We start from the raw sequence: 23609 nt of genomic DNA on the forward strand, positions 1-23609 counted from the left end.
TAGGTACATAGGTGTTTTTTTATTGAACAGGGAACCTGATCAAAAAAAGACATCCCTGCAAACACTCAGTTATGTATTGTATGAGAGATATGTGAGCAACAGATGCCCACCCTATTTGAATGTTTTACAATAAAAATGTATTGAAAATTTTGTCTAGAAAAGCATCACTTCACCCATGGAAGAACTCCCTTGTTCTTTTCACTGAGAGGAGAATCAAAGACATAATTATTTTAACTGACTGAATTGTATACATATCTTCTGGTGCCAGTTTAAGCTTGACCTGTACTGTAAAAAGTAAAATTAATGTTGCAAGTGCCACCCAGTGACTGTGATTAACCATAATTTGCATTCTTTATTGAAAGTCGATAGTCTGCATGCTACCAGCTGTGAAATTGTGCAATAAGCAATAATTAAACAATGAAGAAGAGTAAATAGAACTAGTTAGGCGTGATTTGGAGTAGTGAGTAGCGAAGGTGACTTTTAAAGTTTTATTAGCACAGAGCAGGAAAAACAAAATACAACATATGATCTATGGTTCAGTGAGTGAAGAGTGAACATTTGTAAAAGTCTACTAAAGTCACACCATTGATAGAACAAGAGTATCCCTACTGAAGCAAGACTATTCACTAAACTTACAGGACCAAGGGCTTCAAAGCCAAAAGGACCATCTCTGAATATCTGTCTAACTGCAGTTCACCACCTTTACTGCCAGGACATTTGTTCTCAGAGCTTGTTGGATTGATTGGATTTTGGGGTTTTTTTGCAGATGATTGACAAGTGTGAAAATGAAAGTTTTCTGTCGGTTTGTAGGTTTTGGAACTTGCCATTTCATATGGGAACCCCTGGCAGGAATTTGTCTTTTCACTGTTTGCAAATCCTACCCTATTATATGCATTCAAAATGAGATTGTTGCAGATGTGTACAGCACCACAGCACAGCTACCTCCCTAAGCAAACTTAAAAACTCAGTTTCCCTTTGGACATTATCAACTAATTTTGTGTGGCAATAGTTCAAATACAGCTCATGTATTCTATTATATTTGTCAAACATAGAGTGAAGCTTCACTTGTTACAGAATCTTCATTTGCCCTCAGGTTTGAGGACTTCTTCTGATGGTGGTATTGGCCTAGGTTTAGCAAGTTGGCCAGGCTTAATTTCAGGCATTTTTTCACCATGTCTGTACACACTTACAGTGACATCCACCGTTTCCCCACCATACTTGTTCTTGACATGAATGCTGTATTTGCCTGAATCCTCTGAAGTCACCCCCTTGATGGTTAAACTGGCATATTTCCCTTGTTCCAGTGAATACGCATAGTGCTCATCAATTTCAAAGGCCTTGTCATTCTTGAACCAAACCACTTCAGGGTCAGGATTTCCAAATACAGTACAGGTCAGATTCAGTGTCTGAGGGAGATAAACAGAAGTAAGTTTGGGATCAGTATTTGTTTAACCTCTGTATTGTTTTTAGGCATTTTTTATTCTCAGCTAATTAAACTAAGACATGATATCATATTCTTGAAGGCTAAAAAGTAGAGTCCCTAATATTTATTTTTCCTTTGATTCAGACTTTCCACCATCTCACCAGTAACTGTGATACAGTAATAGCCTCAGGGCTGCAGTGTCTGAAGATGGTAAGTTGGACTGTCATTGCAGTCCTGCCTGCAGGAGACTCCTGACAACCCATTAGTCTGACATGAGGTTCGGGCAATGATAGTTTTAAAAACATCCTTGAAGCTTCCCTGTACACAGCAGGGAGGAGAACTGAGCAAATCTTTTCTGACCAAGGCCTCCTGAGGTTATTGCTTGAGATGATTAAAAAAAAATCACTTAAAAATAGAGTACATATCATGAATCCCTGGACATCGATTCCAGGTGTGGCTAAATGGAAAAGTGGAAATATTTTATGAAGAATAAATAATACATAAATACTGGTAAAGTGCTCTCAAAATCATAGAGTGGTTTGGGTTAGAATGGACCTTAAATATCATCTGCTTGCCATCCCCCTGCCATGGGGAGGGACATCTTCCACAGGCAGGGACACCTTCCACTAGACAGGGCTGCTCACAGTCCTGTCCAACCTGGCCATGTGTTACATGCATGTGAAGCATATTCAGAAAATAGCTGACATTATCTAATGGACCGTCCTGTCAGCTTAGCATTTCTCAATGGCTGAACTGAGATTTGAGGAGCTTGTAAAATTTTCACAAGCATTTTTCCAAATTTTTATAGATGTACTGCAGAACCCCATTTTGAGCACCCTCTAAATGTGTGTGTGTAAACGTCATGTATTTAGGTACAGTGATCACAGGAAAAAATGAAAGAAACATTTGAGAAGTTGCATTGCTTAGTCTGTACTTTGTTTACCTTTGCACAAAATTTGCACAAAATTTGGCCCTTGATAAAAGTCACCTTGAGAATTTAACATATGCAGCATTGTTTTAGGAAAGAAAAGGAAAAAGAAAACAGGAAATAATAAAACAAAGAAAAACCCTACTGTTAACAACCCCAAATGGACAATTTCTACCAGAATTGTTCCTTATATTCTCTCCACATTCACCTTCAGGGAATGAACATTTTTGAGGACTGTTTTTCTTGATTGACAATGACTGAATAGGTGTGATATAACTCAGAGTAAAAATGAAACAGGAAGAAGTTTTCAGTGACCAAAAGCAGCATATCTTCACAAATAGAAGTGGTCTTGCACAATTCATGCATACAAAGCCAGAGTGCTGGAGGAAGATTTACCTTCTATGGGTACAATCTAGTGGCAAGCTAAGTCAGTGGGTGTTCTTGAAGTGATATTGTGTAGGAGGCAAAGTCAACTAATAGCACACAGGAACTAGACTTACTATAAAATATTTAAAGAACTGATGAGGCAAACACAAAAACAAAATTTTGGGAAAATGACCTTGTGTCTAATAGTGTGAATTTCATTTTTTTCTAATTTTTTTCCCCTAAAAGTTTTTATTTTGTCCTTTTTGTAACATAGGCAACATTTAATAACAATTGCTTTCAAAAGTGATGTTATCTAAGAGAAATTAATAATTTAATAATTTAATAATAATAATTAATCAAGTCCTAATAAATTAGCATAAACACTTATCAGATATATTCCACAGTGATTTTTAGATAATTTGGGTCTATTCTACTCACGAAATTATAGATTTGAACTAAAAATAAAATTATTCTCCTCCCGCTTTCAGTTTTTGTGAAACCATTTTCATTCCCTCACCTTTTGATAATAAAGTAAACCTCTCACTGCTCAGCATGACAAAAGCTGTCCTTACCTTCCCATCCATTATAGTAACAACATCAGGCAAACCACCAATGACTTTACCACGATCTAGAAGTTAAAGAAAAATTTGGTGATCAGATGAAGTTTAGACTCAAAATTACTCATTTCTTAATGATTTTGGAGTCATGACTCACAGCTTTCTTTTTTTACCCTTTTTTCTTAATCTTTGAAAAAATACGATTTTTGTGATATTTTGGGAGGGGTTTAATGTGTTGTATAGTCTTTTTAGATTTTTTTGGCCAAGATTGTGCCACAGCATTCTAAACTGATACACATAACAACCTTGAAGGTGTACTGCTGAGCTTGACAGTTTATGTTTTGGGCCCAGAGCAAAGTAAGGAGGGTGCTTTTAGCATCTTGGTGGCATCCAAAATCTGAAGAAAAATTTGTTCTGCCACGGACTTTGTGGGCAGAAGCATCATGTAATCACCAGGGAATTGATATAATTTCCAGTACTCCTACAGTCCCTAGCTGTAATGAGCTTCCCCACAGTCTGGGTCTCAGCAAGCAGTGCAGAACAGGCAGCAGCAGGCAATTTTTTACTTAATAGATAGATCCCAATATTCAGTATTCTCAGCAGCTTTCAGACTCAACACCTCCTTGTATGACACACAATTCTCACTTCACCAAATCTCTGCAGACACAAGAAGATACAGTGGAAGCTTACAAAATATGTGAAGTGTTTAGTGCGTTTCCATTGCAACTCAAGACAACTAAATCCACAAATTACTATTGTTATTGCAATATTTTGTGCTAACAGAGGATTTCTGTAGCCACAGAACTCAGTAAGTAATGGGAGCATATCACGATGAATGCTTTAAAAAGAACACTAGATCACATTGTAAAACACCTAGGATAAAAAGCAAGATAAACTTACTCTTCTCAGCAAAAGCAGCTGCCCTAAAGTTGTTGAGAAAGAAATAAAAACATAAAATGTTATTGATGAAATTAATAATAAAAAATATTTTGACACTGCTGACACTGTTGTTATGGCATTAAAATACAAAAGATGCAGCACTTACTTGAGTCGCTGGAACTCTTCATATGCCTCATCAAAGGCTGCAGCAAAACAATTGAGAGAGTTATTTTCCATGACAACTGCTTGCACTGGGGCTCAGTAAACATTTAAACACATACTCGTTATAAAAGCTCTTTTAAAACCTGTGCAGTGTCACACAGTAGCACAATGAGAAAGCAGACTCCTGAAAACTAATGCAGCTGGTGTTGAAAACAGATACAAGACTAAAAGATAATAACAGTTATAAAACTTTCCTATGACTGGTTCTGATCAAAGACTATCTGTTTTTACTGTAATTCCTCTATTTCCAATAAAATATGCTTAATATATGAAAAGGCACAATACAAATCTGATCTTATAAAAATACCTTGCCCAGACAGATCAAGTGTGCGTTTGTAGGATTCCTTGTCACCAAAGATTTCAAAGGTGTAGTTCCCCTTATCCTTTTCAGTGGGTTCACTTATCTGCAACCAGGCAACATCTTCTCCACCTCCAATCTTCATCTTTTCACCAGAAGAAATCTTAGATTCTCTGGGGGGATTAAAAAAAAATCATCGAGATGAGTTTGAACATTCTTTTCCTGTATGTTGTCCAGAGGAAATCATCTATAAAAAACTCACAAATGATAACACAGTATTCCCAAGCTATAGATAGATTGCAAATTAAGGGCTCATTTTTCCAGAATACTCTTTGCTTCTGGGAGGGAGTATGAAACACTTTGAAAATATTAGCTTGAGTTTTCATTTCTAAGATTCATTTATTCACCCTTTTCTCATTCTCCTACCCTCCTCACACGGAGCTATGCTTACATCTTTATGCACATATGTGACTCTGTGTGAAAATGCTTAGGGTTCTGCACACTTCATACACAGAAAAATATAATACATAGGGGTTGTAAATTATAGGCAAATCACCTTTTTTGATGAAGGAAAGATTTCAATAACTTCAAAAATCAATTAACAAAAGGTTTGTGTAAAATTACTCTTGCATCAAGTTAAAGTACATTTTTGGTTTTTAAAAAAAACAAGAAAAAAATTATTAACTGTAGATAAGTAATAAAAACTCTTTAAAAAACAATGACATTAGCTTGACTTATCATCAATTCCTAGCTAAGAATAAAAGAAATGCTCTGCAGATTCAGATCAGGTGGTCTTCTTGTCCACAAACTGTCATGAACAGAGGAAATAAAAATAGCTATTTAATGAGAGCATATAAACCAGACCATTTGCAATAGCTCAAAGAGAACTTTCTTCTTTCACTCATTAACTACAGAAATACTTCTTTCAATTTTTCCTACTCAAGCATCTTTATATAGAATTTTTTAAATGAAGTCAGTTTTAGCTTTTTCTTGATCACTCATTTTATTTGCCTAGACAGAGCTGATTTGACTTCACAGCTAGAATTATTTTGAAGGTGAAAAAGTATTTTTACCACTTTCCTTTCTTTAAGACAACTTAATTGAGTTCAGCCTACCAAATTAGATTTCTGGATAGATATGGCTATATATGAGAAAATATTACATATAATGTTTCCCACTATGCCCTGAGTAGATGATAACTACGAGGTCCAGGACTTTTATTGTATTTCATGCTATGCAAGACAGTGGATAATTAAATGCTAGTGAGAAATTTACATGGTAGAAAAAAAATTAAAATCATGGGTCGTCTAGCATTTCAATTTTTCCAGGAAAAAAATATTTGCTATAACCCCATTTAAAGGAGTTAAAGTCAGGAGAGGTTGGTCAGTTGGTTGGTTGGTTTTGGTCTATCTTTTACCTTTAACAGTTTTGGTAATAGTCATTGTATTCATATAAGAATTGAAATTTTATTCATTCAGAATTTCTGTTCAATGATGTAGATGTAAATGTAAATAAATACAAATATGCACACCGATATTTCCATATTATCCATGCAGCATTTTTTTACTTTTATACTTTTATGAAATGGATAGTAGAATAGACTGTCACTTTTAATACTCAAGCAGATACATTAAAAGGCAAAGGCAAATTTTTTCTTCTTTTCCTGGTCATCACAGTAGTATCACTATTATGAAAGAAGAATATATAAATGTGCCCCATTGAATATCTTTTCAAAGAAGAGTAACAAAATTAAAATATTTTTCATTACTTAAGACTGTATCAGTTTGGAAAAAAATAATTCTAATACAGGATTTTATTAAACTGTGAGAGTAGATCCTTGGTATTCACCTAGAACTGGATGAGAGTTTCATGCACTTAAGAAAAAGGGCAGCCCTCAATCAGAAACTTTGCCCAAATATTTTGCTATCTTTTAACCAGTCAGATAATACAATAGAAGACAAACAACTTTGTGTTAAATAAGAGAACACAATGCAGTAGATTCCTTTTTACTGTCTGTTACGGCCCTCCTGAGGGTGTTGGATGAGCCTCTTATTATTTCTTTTACCTTATGTACTTTCTATGTTAAAAGAGAATATATTGTTCTGGCAAGAGAAATTAATTAATTCATTAATATATTACAATTTATAAATGAATGCCATGGAATAGTAAATATTAAATTGTAAAGACAGCATTTTTTCTCAAGTAAAATTGAAAAAATATTCTCATCTACCTGTGGCACCAGCTGACTTTCATTTCTTCATTGTAGTATTTCAAGAAACACTGGAGCCTTATTCCTTCCTCAGTGCAAAGAATCTTCAGTGGAGAGGCTGACTTACCTAAATTAAATAGAGCACATGTGGATCAAATAGGAGAGATAGTGGAATGAACAGGAAAATGAGGAGTGGATTATTTGTGCTGTCTTGACAAAAGGAAATTCAAGACCTGAGTCGTGATTTTCAAGTATCGCAGAGACAACTGTTATACCTCTCAGGGAACATCTGCTGATTTATTTCAGGTGAAAGTTCAGAATAATTTTATGACTTTGTCATATACAATAATCATGACTGGCAAGATCCATTGCAAAATAATAATCTAATCATATAATTGCCTTGAAAGAGTAGTACAATGATTCTATTTGCATAAAAATTTTATTCTTGTGAAAACCCTGTTCTTTAAGGGGAAAGAACAGCTTCTCAGTGGGAACAGATTCAGAACCTCCTTCTCTCTATATCGAGGTTTACTTACTGATGGAAAGTATGAAGAAAATTATTGCTACAACAATTTCACAGTATCTAAACCAAACAAGCCAGGTGGAATAATACTTTATTCCCTTTTAAGAGTGACAATTAGCAAGGTCAACTGCCTGTTCAGAAAATTAGTATGTCCATAATAAAATACCATTGGGACTCTCAGAGATTTCCCACTTAAAATAAAAGTTTTCTGTCTCAGCCTCATGTGACTTCCAAATAAAAAACTATGTGAAAATTCAAGACAGCATTTACTTACCACTCATTCCACTCAATGCTAGAATTATATCATCATAAACTGCAGAGAGAAAGAAAAAAAAAAGGAAGAAAATGTACCATCAAATTTCAATCAGAATATAGCTTTTTTATGTTCAGTTTAATTAAAGCAATATGGGAAATCTTCATATCCTTAAGCAAAGCAAACCATTAAAATTGCAACAGGTGTACAAGAAAAATTGGAAACTGTCTGTGTACAGCATATAAATGCTGTGCTATGTCAGTATCTCAGCCTTTTGTGGAGTCAGCTGTCTGGTGCCAAATCTTTGTCTCTCTCTCTTAGGCCAGCAAAAAGAAAAAAAGTCATTAAAACTGAATAGTTCACATTCAAAGGAGAGTGCAGGTGAAAAAAAATTATCTCATTCTTGGTGAAAACAGTTTCACCTTCTTGCTGTAGGGTGGCATTTGACAGAAGTCCTTTAACAGCAAGTGAAATAAAGCAGGTATCATATCAAGCTTTTGAAATATCACAGAGCTGATGGGTTTGCAGGAGGAGAGAACCCCAGAGACAAGGGCACAAGAGTGAGGGACCCTTTCATAGCAGAAGAATCATATTCAGTGACACCATGTAAGATGAAAAGAAAGAACCACCATAGTCTAAAGAATGCATAGTCAAGTCTGAAGGATGCTTTTTCAAGACTGGTGAATTTTTATGAAAATAGAAGACAGAGAAATGTGTGAAGTTCAGAAAATACTACTTATATATTTGTTCTGTATTGATCTGTATAGGCACATTTTTCTCTCAGCTAAAAAATCATGATAATTCTTTGCAATCTCCAGTATGCATCTAGTGACACCTTGACATAAAGACATGAATTGCTTATTATATATATCTTACATTACAGATGTCTGAGAAGGTAGGGTTATGTTAACCATACTGTCTAAATGAGGCTGGGAGGTTTTTTTTTTTCCTGAGAAAATAATGGGCAGAACTTATGCAAAAGAAAAATGCCTGGGAGACTGTCAATTGATAATACAGCCTTCTGCAGTAAACCACAGCTTAAGACTTCAGCCTGATACTCATCTTTTCTTCTTGTTACAGATACTTCCTCCATCTGCTGAAAAGGAATGTTAAGATTTCTGTTAAACTGAGTTAATTTTTTAACATGTCTTTCTCCTCCTATTAGGAGCCAGGCAAAAAATATTCAATATTTAGGAAAAATGTCTAGTTGTGGTTGGGATGAATCTAGATTCACTTTGGCCTGTTTATTGTGAACTAAGCAAATATATCCAGGGAAGCACTCTTGCCAAATTTAAGTAAAATTCACTCATGCTGGCAACAGATCAATGTTTTTTATGCACTCAGAATCACAGAATGTTGTGAGTTGGAAGGGACCTACAAGAATCTTGAAGCCAAAGTCTTAGGTGAATAGCCCATACAGGGATCAACCCATCACCTTGGCACTATGTTTTAACCAACTGAGCTCATCTCAGGGTCAAAGTAAAGGCAGTTTTATGTGAAAAATATTAAATGTAAATAGAATTGCTGTATTTCACTGTGATGTCTGATATTATATGAAATCTTTTCTAAATGTCTATCATGCATCTATTTTAGATTATATTCTCTTATTTGCATTTAACTTCATTTGAATGTCAGTGGATACTGAGCTTGAAGTAACCTGCCCCATAGAATAAGCAGTCTTCCCTGCTCCTGCTTGACTTCCCTTTTTATCCTTCATGTTTCAAGGCTACTTCCACCATTTAGGAGAGGCATTGTCTGGTTTAATAGTGCAGTTTTTATGGGTTTGCTGGTTGACTTTTTCAAAGCCTCCTGGACCCACAGAATTAGATACTGTGAATTCCCTAAACAGGCATTTCACTGGACATTCCAAGCTGTACAACACAGTTTGCCATACCTGAAGTATAGTCACTGGAAGCCCTGACCATATGAGGGAGACCTACTGAACCTTTTGCTTATTCCAGTGGTCAGGACACACATGCAGAAATCCACAGACTAAGGGAAGGATATCTGTGGGTATTTCAAAGGCAGGAAGGGAGGAGGTGATTAATGGCAACATAATGCAAAGTGTGGGACCCGAGCATGACACAAACAGTATTAAATATGGGAGAGAAATTTTACTGGTTTTGGCTGGAATAGAGGTAATTTTCTTCATAGCAGCTTTACAGTGCTGTGTTTTGGATTTGTGACTAAACCAGTGTTGGTAAGACGGGAGGTTTTAGCTGTTCCTGAGAAGTGCTTGTACAATGTGGAAATCTTTTATTTCTTCTCCTCAGCCTGCCTCACCAAGAGGAGGCTGGGGCTGCACAAGAAGCTGGGAGGTGACACAGCCAAGAGAGTTCACTCCAAGTGACCCAAAAGACATTTCATACCATCTGATATCATACCCAGAATATAAAGCTCTGGGAAGGAGGAGGAAGTGAGGAGCATTTGAAGTGATGGTGTTTGTCTACCCAAGTCATTGTTACATGTGATAGAACCCAGCTTTACTAGAGATGGCTGAACACCTACCTGCCCATGGGAAACAGTGAATGAATTCTTTGTTTTGCTTTGCTTGCACGCACAGCTTTCGCTCTACCTATTAAACCATGTTTAGCTCAACCCAGGATTTTTTCACTTTTCTTCTCCCAATTCTCTCCCCCATCTCACTGAAATAGAGTGAGCAAGTGGCTGTGTGGGGCTGAGATGCCAGCTGACACTAACCCACAGAACAGTTTTATAATTTAGAATCAAAAGCACTCTCGGTCCCCACTGAGAGTCCCACATGAACATAGAACTTTGTTGCTTTAGGGTTTTTGTAGATATTAAAGCTTAACAAACCTGAGAGAGAGTGTTCTATAAAATGGAGTGTCTGTCTGGTTAGCAACATACTTCATCTCCTGCCTGTCAAAATGCTAGAGATTAATCACAAAATGCCCAGTGTCACCCCTCCTAAAGTGCTGATCTGCAGTTCAGGTCTCTATAACATAAGAGAAATGAAATTCAAAGAATGCTAAAAATATATGCAAATTTGCCATTTGCAAGGATAGATCTTTGACACCTCTGGAGAACATGTGGAGATCATTATACCATTGCAGTAGATTGAATGTTACCTTTTCCTGATAATTCAAGAGAAGATACATCATGACCTCTGTCATCTGATAGTGTCGCCTTATAAACACCTTCATCTTTGCGAGACAGCTGCAAGGAAAACACAAGATTTTTACTGACAAACATAGCACTAGATTTGCTCAACACCTGCACAATTTTCTAAATAAAACAGCATACACTGTACTGTCTTCTGGATAAATAATCTCACCAGAGAGGAGATGGAAGCTATGAATGGCTGGTTCATGCTTTTTTTAATGGAGATGCATTAAGTTCTTAAGCCTAAAACCTATTCTGATTTCAGTTCAATTTCCTCTAGAAACCATGAGGGTTTTTTTGGCTTGTTCCAAAAAGACAGGATTGATCTTGGTCAGTAGAAATTACAAGCACTGTAGTAAGATATAACAAGGTATAACTGCAACCTACACAAACTTTATAAATCTAATTTTTCTTCAACAAAAATGATTGCTTTTTTGAATTATGTAAATCATAACAGCAAATCTATATCCTAGATAACATCAGCTCCTTCATGCTGCTTACATTCAAGCAGCAACTGTAATCAGATTTTATCTATTCTAAGTAAATAATTAATTCATTACCCTTGGAGAGTTTATATTCTGGAATCTATCACACTGATGTTGGATTAAAGGCAGTAGGGATTTTTGGGTTTTGTGGGATTGTTTTAATTTCTTTTAAAACCTGAAGGAAAACATAAAAACATTTATATATAGATTGGAGATGACTTAATGATTAGAATGATACAAATCCAGAAGCACATAAACCATAGCAGAAATGTCAGAAAATTTAATGACAAGTAACAAGAACGATCCAAGACAAGCAGAAATCACCCTCCCCAAAAAAGTCTACTCAAGAAAAATGAAGTCAGTATCCTCTTTCAAGGGAAATGAAAGAAGGAAATTAGAAGAATATGAAGCCAATAATAAACAATTTAGATGTAATGCACATTACTGAAAGCAGAAAATCTCATTCTGGGAGGTTTTGTCACTTCACAAAGGCAGCAACTATGCAAGTTAAGGTTTCAGTTAGAAGTTGGGTTATCCTGTTTGCATAAAGATAAATCCTAAGAAGGCATTAAACTTCTAACTTATTCATTTTTGGCAATAAAACTGAAACACTGTTAAAAATGAGATGCTTGAAACAGTTGAAAAATTTAGGAGTAATAAAAAAGAATGAGGTACAGGTCACCCAAGGACTCTGAAGCAATTTCAGCATGAACTCTGAGCTGATTCAAAAACCAGATTCTTTTTGCTAGCAATATTTATTCACCAGCTAATTGAAGAGTAGACAATATCTCTTTTCTTACAACTGTTCATAAAAATCATGATAGCTGGCTTGCTCTTTGTCTGGCAAATCCACAGTGTGTCAAGCAGAAGCTGTCATTTGTAACCAGCAGGCGATCCAGTACCTTGGGAATACTGAGGTGACATTCTCCCTTCTGCAGATCAGGCAGCTCCTCAACATCAACCCCAGAACCATCCTTATACCACTTAAAATCAGTCTCCTTCTTTGTGTTTGCAACCTGTACAACAGAAAAGGCACATAAGCCTAGCTATGTCCTGAGGAAATGCATTGCGCTGTGGGAAGTCACACAGGTACTTTCAACATATGAAACCACTTTTTTGATAACACATGTCAAATAAAGCTAAGTAAAAAAGCAATTTCAACCAGGTCCTACTAAGCAAGTCTTAGTCCTACAGTGGTTTTTTGCAGCACAGTATACAGGTTACAACTTCAGAGCCCTGTAAAATCCTTAAAGAAAATCCTGGCAATCTCTTCCCTTAAATGGTTTTGCACCCTTGCTCTGTGCTTTTAGTTTGTCTACAGATAGCTGTGGAAGAAGTATCTTTCAAAGTAGAGCTTCTGAACTCTCCTTTATCTTTTTGTGTTTTCCCTGTGACTCCAGAGAGTTATAACACAGAATTTAGTTCCTATCTTAGTCTTTGGCCAATTCGAAGATTTATCCCAGCTACCTAAGCAAGGTCTCCCATGGATAAGTTGCAGGAAGCAACTGAAATCACTATTCTGAAAGCATCCAAGACTTCAAAATTGCAAGCTGCACTAAAAATCCTTTTTTATTTTACTTTCTACATTGAGTCCTATGGGACAGACAAAGACCTTAGGAATCCTACATATTGCAGTCTCTCCCAACAAAAAGAGGCTTAACAACATGGTACATATGCAGAGCAGCTGTTTGAAAGCAAGAATTTTGCTGCAGTAGCAGCAATTCATTGAAACACTTAAATAGACTACAGCAATACCTGAAGTACTGTTCTAATTTTGATATAAAAACTGTATATTGGATACACTTGAAGTATTTCTGAATAAATTACCTCAAACTGTGAATTCAAAGAAGCTAAAAGTGAAGGTCTTTTTAGAAGCCTCATATATTTTACCCTCACTTTCAAAAACACTGTGGTTTATTTGACATCACTAGCCCCATACCCTTCTAAAAGTCATAAAAGTGCAATGGTATTTTCATGTGTAGCCTGAATTCCATCATCATGGCTTTGCTAGAAAGACAGAGCTGCCAAGATATTTCTCAGTCCCCAGGCAGTTGTTTTAAAAAGACTCCTTAAAGAAAAGGCAAAAAACAGAACAAATGGCTAGAGGGAAGCCAGGAATTTAACACAAATCTGCAGTAGTTTTCAAGTGGCTTGCTTGGAGGAAAAAACAAGCACCAATTTCTAACCTTTTTACATTAGAGAAGTTATTCCATAGACAAACAGTTCTACAAAAGCTCTCTGTGGAGGTGACAAATAAGAGGGTCTTCTATACTGATTCCTAGACATCTCTATCAAACTTGCTCAAATTAATCACATCTATTCTTGCTTAATAGCCAGCATGCTTGCTATGGATCTCTGACAGTATTTGAGATCACCACCTGACCCAAAGCAATGACTTGCTGAAGAAAAGTGAGCAGCATTTTACATTGACCAGTAGCTACAAAGTGGCTCTTCCTGTTGTCCGATGACATGAGTGGCAATTTTATTTGAACACAGCCCTAAGGAACAAGAATTTAATGCTTTTCAACAATTTTTCATCAAAGACTGTTAGCACTCAATCTGGCAATAAATAGTCTGAGTTTCAGACACATGCAATTTGCAGTGCTGAAGTTATTTCGTGTTGGCATTTACTATGAGATGTTTAGCCACGCACCAAAAATCTTGCTTTTAACAGACACAGTACAAATAAGGGCCAAAGTTGTGCAAGAGCAAGTAGCTTCTGAATGTTCTGAAATTTAGAATTACTAGAAGCAAAATGACAGTAGTTGCTGGCATGTGAAGAAAAATAAACACAAAACAAAAAGCAAAAAGCAAACACCATCAAATTATCTTTCAAATGGATAACTGTGTTCAATTGACATTGCAGGGCTACAGTACCAAGGAAATGGTCATCAATCCCAGCTAATTCAGAATTAAATACTAAGTCAATCAAAACTCAGTCAGGTCCAATCACCTTGAAAATAAGGGGTATGTGAGGTTATATTTGGCATACTCTTTTATGACACAACCCATATTTCTACATCATCTCTGTTATGGGCCTGGATCATACAGTCAGGCCTTTGCCCTACACAAGCTTCCAGTTCATGTGATTTCCTGGCTTCCCTGTGCCATGCAATGGCCTTCAAAACAGTCAAGGTAAAATGCCCTCTCTTACAAGTATTTCCTTCCCATTATCCCAGGCTCTTAGAAGAGGCAAAAACTCCCTTGGCAATTTCTTTTTTTGCAGGGGTGCAGTAAACAGAGCCTGGAAGAGACCTGGGTCAAGTAATATGATATGGCCTGAGATGGCAGAGATTATTCCTTGATTCTTTTTATTACCACAGAAACAGCGTGGAGTGGCCACACTTCTGACTTGTTTGTCAGGTATCTGGAGTTTGAAGGACAAACCCAGGCTTTGTTTTTCAAACTCTTCCTATTTGTAAATACAAGTTAAACAGCCATAAACAACAGTTCCATGTGAACCTAACGGCCAGACACATACTAACAGTAACAAACATTATAAGGTCAATAGCATAGTTAAAATGATGAGTGTGCAAGCAGCCCACATCCTCGATTTCATTTACATAAAATGTTTTGACCTTGTGAACAAAAAGCACACTGGTGAAAAGCAAATAATCAGATGCTCGGCCTTTCACAGCTTCAGTGCTATAAACAGGCTTGACGGTCAAGGAAAGAAAGATAATTTCAGATTAATTTGTAGAGAATTAACACTAGCATAACTGGTTCAGCAACATTTAATTCCCCATGTGAATGAAAGGACAAGCAGGGTTCATGCCTGAGGCACATGCATGTGGAGATTATAAAGTACTCCAGCAAAGGTACTGTGTTAACTAATGAGTGTTGAGCCCTAAAATGTGAGCACATGGAATGGCAGCTTCAGCACCAGGTCAGTTCTGCTGGGAATAACTTGAGGTTAAGGGTGTCCTACTTAATGAGTAGGAAAAAAAAAAAACCCACAAATATGCATGCAAATTGCTCATAAAGAATGATTCAAGTTAGTCTAATTATAAGCCAAAAGTTTTTCAAAAGAAGAGGAGAAAATTGATACAAAATAATTCATATTAGAGGAAAAGAGAATGATGAAGAGTTTGATGCCTGAATTCAATTTACTTAGTTTTTCAGACCTTTAATTAGTCACTCTAGAAGAGCAAAACAAATGAAAATTTATCTGTTCATTTAAAGATGTTAATAGCAGAAGGTACACTGAAATCAATGCACGTTATCATTACTTAAGATTCAAAAGTCATTAGCCAAAAATAATTTAAAATCATCTTTTATAACCTTTATTCAAGAAGTCTTTGTAGCACATTTGATTACAGTTGATTAAATAATAGACTCTTTGTTAGAGAAATAAGAAAACAGCAAAGAAAGATTTTGAATTTTGGCTTGTTTTAGCCATTTTTAAGGAAGAAGAAAAGGGATACATCTTAAGGGATGTATATTTTTGTGTAAATTACACTTATGGCTCACAATTTTTATAAATAATTGGATCACCTAATAATACATTTAGAAATTTCCTATATTTTTTTTGTTTTCATTAACATTACTGCTGAAGAATAGTAAGTCAGAAATTTTCATATTCAAATTTTCCAAATAATGAAAAATAGCTTTCATTGGAAACTTGTTTTTAAAGGTATCTAAGTAATTTTTCACATTTTTCTACCTCAATTCTTCATCAACAAATTCTAAAAAGTAATTTCAAGCATATTTCCTTACCTGACAAGAAAGTAAAACTTCACATTCCTCTGTAACATTCCAGTACAAAAACTTTGAGAAGTGAGGACCTAAGAAACAAAACAATCTTAAAGCAATGTTGTAGAATGAAGAGTACCAGAAAAAAAAAGTGAAAGAAATAAAATTATGATGATTTCAACATCCTTACACAAGAATAGGAGGGAACTCCTGAACTGCCCATGCACTTGTAGGAATATCCTGCAAGTTTTTATCATAATTACACAGTGTCTACATTACAGCTTAGAAACCTGAATCTCATCTCTGATTCCGTATGAATCAAGTCATTTTCCAAAATATAAAATGGTGAGTGAGAAAAATTATTTTATTGAATATCTTTTTGTCAAATTTTTCTTTTGTCAAATGTTTCTTCCCTCTGCCAACTAAGCAGAGGGAAGAAACAAAGTAGCTACCAACAAGCATACAAATAATGTATTTAATGTAAAAACAACACAACAAACATTGTTTGCCCAAAAAATGTAAAGTTTAAAAACATGTTAAATATCACAGGCAGAACAGAAAATATTCATTTTCCCATGAAGGTCCCAATTCTACAAAGAAATACATCCTGATGAAAATTTTCTGACATACATGCCTTTTTAAAATTATTTTGTTCACTTACCTCAATAAATGTAAATGTCTTTGTGTTGCTGGGATCAGGGGCCTTAATTCTGATACCCAAAAATGGGAAGTTGCAAAGTCCAAGACTTTGACTTAAATAATTCAGTATTGAAAGATTTTGTCAGTTTGTGCTGTAAGTAAGTGGTAATATTTATTGCCTAAATCAATATTAAACAGCCTTCAAAAAATAGAATTACATTGCTTCTGTACAGAATCTTACCTAAGCTATTAAGGAAAAAATTTTAATTATTGTTGCTACTTTCATCTGGAAAGCAATCTGCTTACCAGTGAAATTTACAAACTAGAGCTCAAGTTCAATTTGTTAAGGATTTCACAGGATTAGAATTTTGAATTAGGCATCCAACTGGAATTTTTTCATTCAGCTACAAGCAATATCAATAACGAGTATAACAAACTCTACAACTGTATAGCAACTATGCAACAAATATACATTTAGTTCCTGGAATTTTGCTTCAATAGAAACCAAAGGGTCAAGCTTTTAATTTTCCTTATCTGGCATGATTTGTCTTGTCTGTCTACTCTTCTGTCAATTATATTGAGCAGACAACTTGTATGCTTAAAACTAAATGCAATTAAATGTTTTGTTTTACCGGAGCCTACAGTAGGCACACTTGTTGTGAATATTGAGCAAAGACAACCTCTTGTGAGAAGTCCTTTCTTTGCTTAGTGAAGGTTCTGTCAAAAATTGACAATGTTGGAAAATAAGATCCACCAAGGTTTCAAGTGTCTCCTAAGACAGAACAATATCTTCTAACAAAGAATGGAAGCTGTAAGTATTTAGCATTCCCCAGGGATGAACCACTAGCTGAAAACTGGGCCTGAAGTCACCAATCTGCTCCATCTTACCTTGTTTTCTGAGATATTCCTTTCGCTGGAGCTCAGACTCAGCCAATACTCCCTTGAATGCTAAATTTTAGAAGAGGGGAATGAAATATGAGTTAGTCACAAAATTACTCAAAGAATAATTGAAGTTCACTTCTTCATCAGAGTCAAAGTTTCAGTATTTCAATGTTTCAGCGAACATACCATCTCCAATGAGAACTAATGAGGACTGGTTTTTGGCCTTTCCATCCTGAATCTGTACAGTGTAGGTACCTTCATTGTCAATTGTAAATTTTTCCATCACCATTTCTATAATGCCATTTGAACGGTCACAATTTATTTTATGCCTCTGAAATAAACAAATAAGTAATTTAGTATTGTGTAAATTACTTATGATTCTTATTGAATAAATTATGAGTTATATTCCTTCCCCCATAGTCAACCTGTTTCATGTCCTTTTAATAGTAAACTAAGGGAAGAAAACCCTGCTTTTATTTACTCTTGTGCAAAAAAATCCCAGTGGTGACAGAAACCTCTGTGTGCAACTGCATTTGGAATCCTGAAGTCATCATAATATAGCTGCTTTGTATTTGAAAACAATTGTTTATGGCACTGTGCATATTTGAAGAGCCTAACAGCCAGCCTTCAGCTGCATTACAGCTTCTGGTTCAACAAGGGGTTTTGCTAGGCTGGACTATTCCTTGCAGAGTCCAGAAACAACTGGAAATAATAAATATGGATCTTCAAATAAATCCATCACACCAAATCTAAAAGGTCATCCCTGCTAAATATCTGAGACATATATAGTAGTCAATAGTGGATCTTATTTTCTCATCAGAAAAAAATATTTTCTCTTTTAATGCTAGGTGTAATTTTCAAAGAACACTTTAAGCAAACGACCATGAGAAAATTAACTTGTGCAAACACCACAGAGTTTCTGGGACTCAAAAGAGATTGACCAAGTCCAGAAAAAGAGAGGTGTAATTAGGTCAGGATATAGTTACCCATTTAAGTATTCGCAGAATACAGAAAACATCAAATATTGACTTGAATTCGAAGTTAAATATGCTTTTCAGTGTTTGTGTCCTCTATGTGTTTGCTTTTTATTAAATATTTCAGAAAGATAAATTATTGGAAAGCATCATCGTGGAAACTGAAAATGACAAGCTGGTATTGGAAAATCTTTGCAGAATATGTGTTTAGAATTTTCAGGCACTGTTTTAGATACAACCACGTTTTACTAGTATCCTCTTTTATTCAGTGAGTTACAACCATGAGGACAATGTCTCCCACTAACAGCGATAGTTTTTTGAATCTCAACTAACAAATTCCTAAAGTTAAGTAAAGATAACCCATAGAAGTTTCTTGGTGAATACTTTAAGGTAAACAATGTGGCCAAGGATATTACACCCTAACTGCCAGTCACGATTGCACAGAACAGTAAATGCCACCATCTAGGAGTTATATGCAGTGAATGACTCTAGACCCTGTAATTTTTAAATTTACTATACATACTGTTAAAAAGAGACATGATGTCTTATAAATAGAATGCATTGATAAGCTTGTTTATTGGTATCCAAAAGTAAAAAATGGTACTAAAGTAACAGATAGATAAAGTTTAAGGAAGGAGAAGAAAGAAGAAACGTAAAAAAAACTAGTAAAAATGCCATTTAACAAGCTCTCTAGAATCTTATTGAAATGGAAGAACCTCTAAGTCTCCTAAGATCCAAAAGTAGTGGGAAAGACCCCACAGATATATCTGCTTTAGCTTTGAGGAATGCATCTTTGCCAGCCTCAAACACAGACTTCCTATTGTAGGGATAACAAGTCTGGAAGAACAGTGTAACACAGTCAAGATATTTAGCATTCAGTACTGGCATTTTCAATTATAGAAATCTTTTAAATCTTAATGGGATAATGGAAAAATGAATAAACAGAAAATATATTGAATTGACAAAGCAGTCAGCTGACAGATTGATCATAATAATAATTTTTAAGGGATATGCATGTGAACTTGGATACACGATTTCCCTTACATACTGCAAAGAAAGATACAATGGCAAAGAATAAGACAAGATAAAATTAATTGGGAAATTAAGTAGAAAATCTACTTGTGTTAGAGTTCATCTGTAAGAGTTAAGGTGATAGGTGAGGAAGGTTAAAAAGAACATTAATAAACTTACCTAAACTATCAAAAAGGGTAAATTTCAATATGCAAAAGTCAAATTCTTGCTTACAGCCTCTTCCCCTCAGAGGTCAAGGACTACACTGGCATTTACTTCAAGAGTTCCCAGGGAGAACATTAAATTAAATTTTGCCAGAAGCAGAAAAGTTAAAAAAATAAAAAGCAAGATGTATGTTTTAATCTGATTCTTTATGACACTTTTCTTTTTATTCTCTAGTTTTATTTTTAAAAATATTAAAATATTAAAATAAAATGTGTGTAAATGGGGCTCAGTTCATTCCATTTTAAGCTTATTTTGAAATCTTACCAAAAACCTCCCTGTTAGGACCCAGCAGGAGAAATTTATCACTTCAGCCAATGTCATGAATCAGGCCACAATTCACCAGCATAATGGTCTATTGAACATGTTCAGTGACTGTAGCCCAGTCTCCAGACAGGTTTTAGAGTGCAATTAGGCTTCTAACTATTGCCATTATGCAGCAAGATGAAGTTCAATGATTTTATGGCCATCATAAATATTAGGCTTTTATGTGACTTTCCACAAAAATATCATCTGTCTCCAAAAATAAATGTCACCTGCGGGTTGCTAATTAAAGAGGTGAAATAATGCAGCTTCATTTCAAGACTTTTTCTGATGTCAACACTTCCAAAACATATGCGAACTAAAAATAGCTCATTCTGTTCCATGAACATTGCCAAGACAAAGTATTGTCAGTTCAATACATCCTAGGCACGAATGTTCAGGTTTTCAGTGCTATGTTTTATTACTTCTTAAAAAAAGAGAAACAGATAATTATTTTACTCAGAAATACCTCTTCTTCCACTTGTCAATATGTAATTAAAGTAAATGCTCTTTGCTTTTCTATGGTATAAAAATGCTGATAAAACTTCTCTGACCCAAACCAGGATTTTCATTCTCAGGAATAAACCAAATCTTTCAAACAGCTGCAATGGAGATGAAGTCTTCACAGGAAAGTATTTCCAGTACTGTGCTTATGGCCTGTAGATGAACCATACTCTTGCCCTGCAATGACATGACCTTACTTTCTTCTCAGCACAAACTTTTTTATGCCCCTTTATATGAGAGGTCTTCCTGGAGCTATAGAAATTGTGGGAAGCTGATGGCCTACCCTTTCATCTCTATGTAGCTGCTCAATGCACAGTTACTTCTCCAAAATTTAAAAAACAAAATAGAAAGTGATAGCATATAAAAATTCTAAGTCTATGAACACTGCTGCATTGTCAAGTGCCTCTCACTTATACATAAAACTATTATCATCCTCAGAAAGTCTTTGGGAACAGCATGCCTAGTTGGTTTGGAATCCAAAACTGAAGCAGCAATTTTCTTGAGCTATTTTTTCTAAAATATTTGGACTTAACACTGGTCTGTATGTAAATTTTCCTTCTGAACAGACAGAGTCCAGCTCTTTTACCAATATGAAGAGGCTCACTCTGCAACAAGAATTCTATACTGAAAAAAATATTTGAGTTATAGATTGGCCTTCTTTTCAGATATTATCACACCTTAATAGCATGACATTAAGAAGCTAAGGGATCCAGGGAACTACAGGCCTGTCAGCCTGACCTCAGTTCCAGGGAATATTACGAAGTAGATACATCTTGAGAGACACCAGGCAACATGCACAAGACAGCCAGAGGATAAGGCCTGGCCACCACAGGCTTGTGAAAGGCAAGTCCTGCTCTACTGACCTGATAACCTTCAGTGACAAGGTGACCCACATAGTGGATGAAGGAAGGGCTGTGGATGTTGCCTACTGGGAATTAAGTCAAGCCTTTGACACTGTTTCCCACAGTTTTCTTCTGGAGAAACTGGTTGCTCATAGCTTGGACACAAGCACTAGCTCCTGGCTGGATGGCCAAGGGCAAAGTGGGAGTGAATAGAGTTAAATCCAGTTAGTAGATATCCCAAATTATGTTCTCCAGGGCTCAACAGCAGGGCCAGTCCTGTTTAATATTGTTATCAATGCTCTAGAGAAAAGCATCAAGTTGGGTGGGAGCGATGATGTGCTGGAGGGTAGGAAGACTCAGCAGAGATATCTTGACAAGTTGAATAGATGGCTCGAGACCAATTGCTTGAGGTTCAACCAAGCCAAGTGCCAGGTCCTTCCCTTGGGTCCAAACAAGACCTGGGGAGGAGCTGCTGGAAAGTGGCCCAGTGGGAAAGGACCTGGAGGTGCTGGTCGACAGCTGGTTGAGCATGAGCCATCAGCATGAGCCATCAGGAGGTTCAGAAGGCCAATGGCATCCTGGCCTGTACCAGCCACAGTGTGGCCAGCAGCAGCAGAGCAGTAATTGTACTCAGAACTGGTGGGGCCACATCTCAAATACTGTGTTCAGTTCTGGGCTCATCACTGCAAGATAGACATTGAGGTGCTGGAGTGAGTCCAGAGGACAAAGGAGCTGATGAAGGGTTGGGAGCACAAACCCCTTGAGAATCATTTGGGGGAGGTGGGGCTGTTTAGCCTGGAGAAACAAAACCTCAGGAGGGACCAATAATGTTCTCTACGACTGCATGAAGGAGGTTGTACTCAGGTTGGGATCAGTCCCTTCTCCCAAGAAACAAGCAATTGGACAAGAAGAAAAGGCCTCAAGTTGTATCAAGAGAGTTAAGAGTGGATATTAGGAAAAAATTCTTCACTGAAGGAAGAAGGCTGCCCAGGGAAGTAGTTGAGTCACCATCACTGGAGGTATTTAAAAGACAAGTAGATGTGGCACTTTGGGACATGGTTTAGTGGTGGACTTGGCAGTGTCATGTTAACTGTTGGATTCCATCATCTTAAAGGTCTTTTCCAACTTAAATAACTCTATGATTCTGTGATAACAAGAGATACCTGCAGGTTTTCTAAACAAAATCACTTATTCATAGTAATCATTATATTCATTATATACTTACTTCACTGTTTTCGACTTCTTTATCATTAATGACAAATCTGAAAGTAGAATCTGGAGATAAGCTTTCAGCCTGAATCCAGAAACGAACTTCTCCTTTATCAAGAACCTCATAAGCTAACTCTGATTTCAGTGGTATTGCTGCAAAAAGAAAAGAATCAAAAATCAATAGTTCATGAAACCTTGTGAGAAATAGGAATATCATAGTAAAACACTAGCAATTCCCAATTATTTATGGATTTCTGGGTATCAAATAAATTATACACAGGGAAAAGTCCTCTAATGCAATCTTTGGCTGATTTTTGAATTAATTTCTCAAAGGGAGAAGAGAATTTACAGCTTACTGTTTGTACATTGTGTAAAGACTTTGCTAGTAACAATCTATAATGTATTATCAAAGTTAAACTGGAGACATTTAGCAACGACAATTTGATTTGATGTCAACTAATATTCTTCTAAACAAAGTAAAAGACAAGGAAGCAAGGTGTTCCACGCTCAATGAAACTTCCATGAAAAATGAGGTTGCCATTGTCTCAGAAAGAATCTTTTTGGAACTCCAGTCATTAGTATGTAATTTTATTCCTTCTAGAAGTGTCTAATAGATTCAGATCTTCAACTTACTTGGATTCTTTATTTCATAACTTAATGCCATCAAACGTTCCAACTCTGAAAATAAGAAAAATATTCACGTTTTAATTTATTCTGAAAAATACAGACAGCAAATGGGTTTCAATGAAAATAAATATCAGCATCAGCAAAGTTATCTCCATAAAGCTTGTATATGAATACACAACTCTTAAAAAGTGACAGAAAAAAAAGATTTAGGAAATTAACTTCTGATAAATGGTTTTAGCAAATGTTCCTTTTGCATGCATTTTAGTACACACTCTCTTATGCAAGGGAATCTAAACAAAGGGCAAAAACTATTTTATACTTTAAAAATAGCAATATAAAAGAAAGATGGGAAACTATAGCTTCTAAGCAGTATATAAGGTTCCTTTATGCCCTGACTTCCTTTCTCAGACTGTTCCTGAAAATTTGTGTTACTGTGTC

At 35.9% G+C, this 23609-nt stretch overlaps 1 protein-coding gene across 1 annotated transcript in view; it reads right to left on the reverse strand.

The window, feature by feature from the left end:
* Positions 1–458: 458 nt before the first annotated feature.
* The window catches only part of MYOM2 (myomesin 2), a 69339-nt gene continuing 46188 nt past the window's right edge, over positions 459–23609 (reverse strand). The window contains exons 23-36 of the mRNA XM_030236499.2: positions 23178–23222; positions 22561–22697; positions 17666–17810; positions 17486–17545; positions 15983–16050; positions 12169–12282; positions 10748–10835; positions 7680–7718; positions 6904–7009; positions 4683–4846; positions 4320–4356; positions 4175–4197; positions 3290–3345; positions 459–1406 (exon numbers count right to left, since the gene is read on the reverse strand). Coding sequence (XP_030092359.2) covers positions 1080–1406; positions 3290–3345; positions 4175–4197; positions 4320–4356; positions 4683–4846; positions 6904–7009; positions 7680–7718; positions 10748–10835; positions 12169–12282; positions 15983–16050; positions 17486–17545; positions 17666–17810; positions 22561–22697; positions 23178–23222 — 1409 coding nt within the window. The 3' untranslated portion in view covers positions 459–1079. The remainder of the gene's footprint in view (positions 1407–3289; positions 3346–4174; positions 4198–4319; positions 4357–4682; positions 4847–6903; positions 7010–7679; positions 7719–10747; positions 10836–12168; positions 12283–15982; positions 16051–17485; positions 17546–17665; positions 17811–22560; positions 22698–23177; positions 23223–23609) is intronic.

This window comes from Serinus canaria, chromosome 3 (assembly GCF_022539315.1).
Source record: "Serinus canaria isolate serCan28SL12 chromosome 3, serCan2020, whole genome shotgun sequence".
In the NCBI taxonomy this organism is placed as follows: Eukaryota; Metazoa; Chordata; class Aves; order Passeriformes; family Fringillidae; genus Serinus; species Serinus canaria.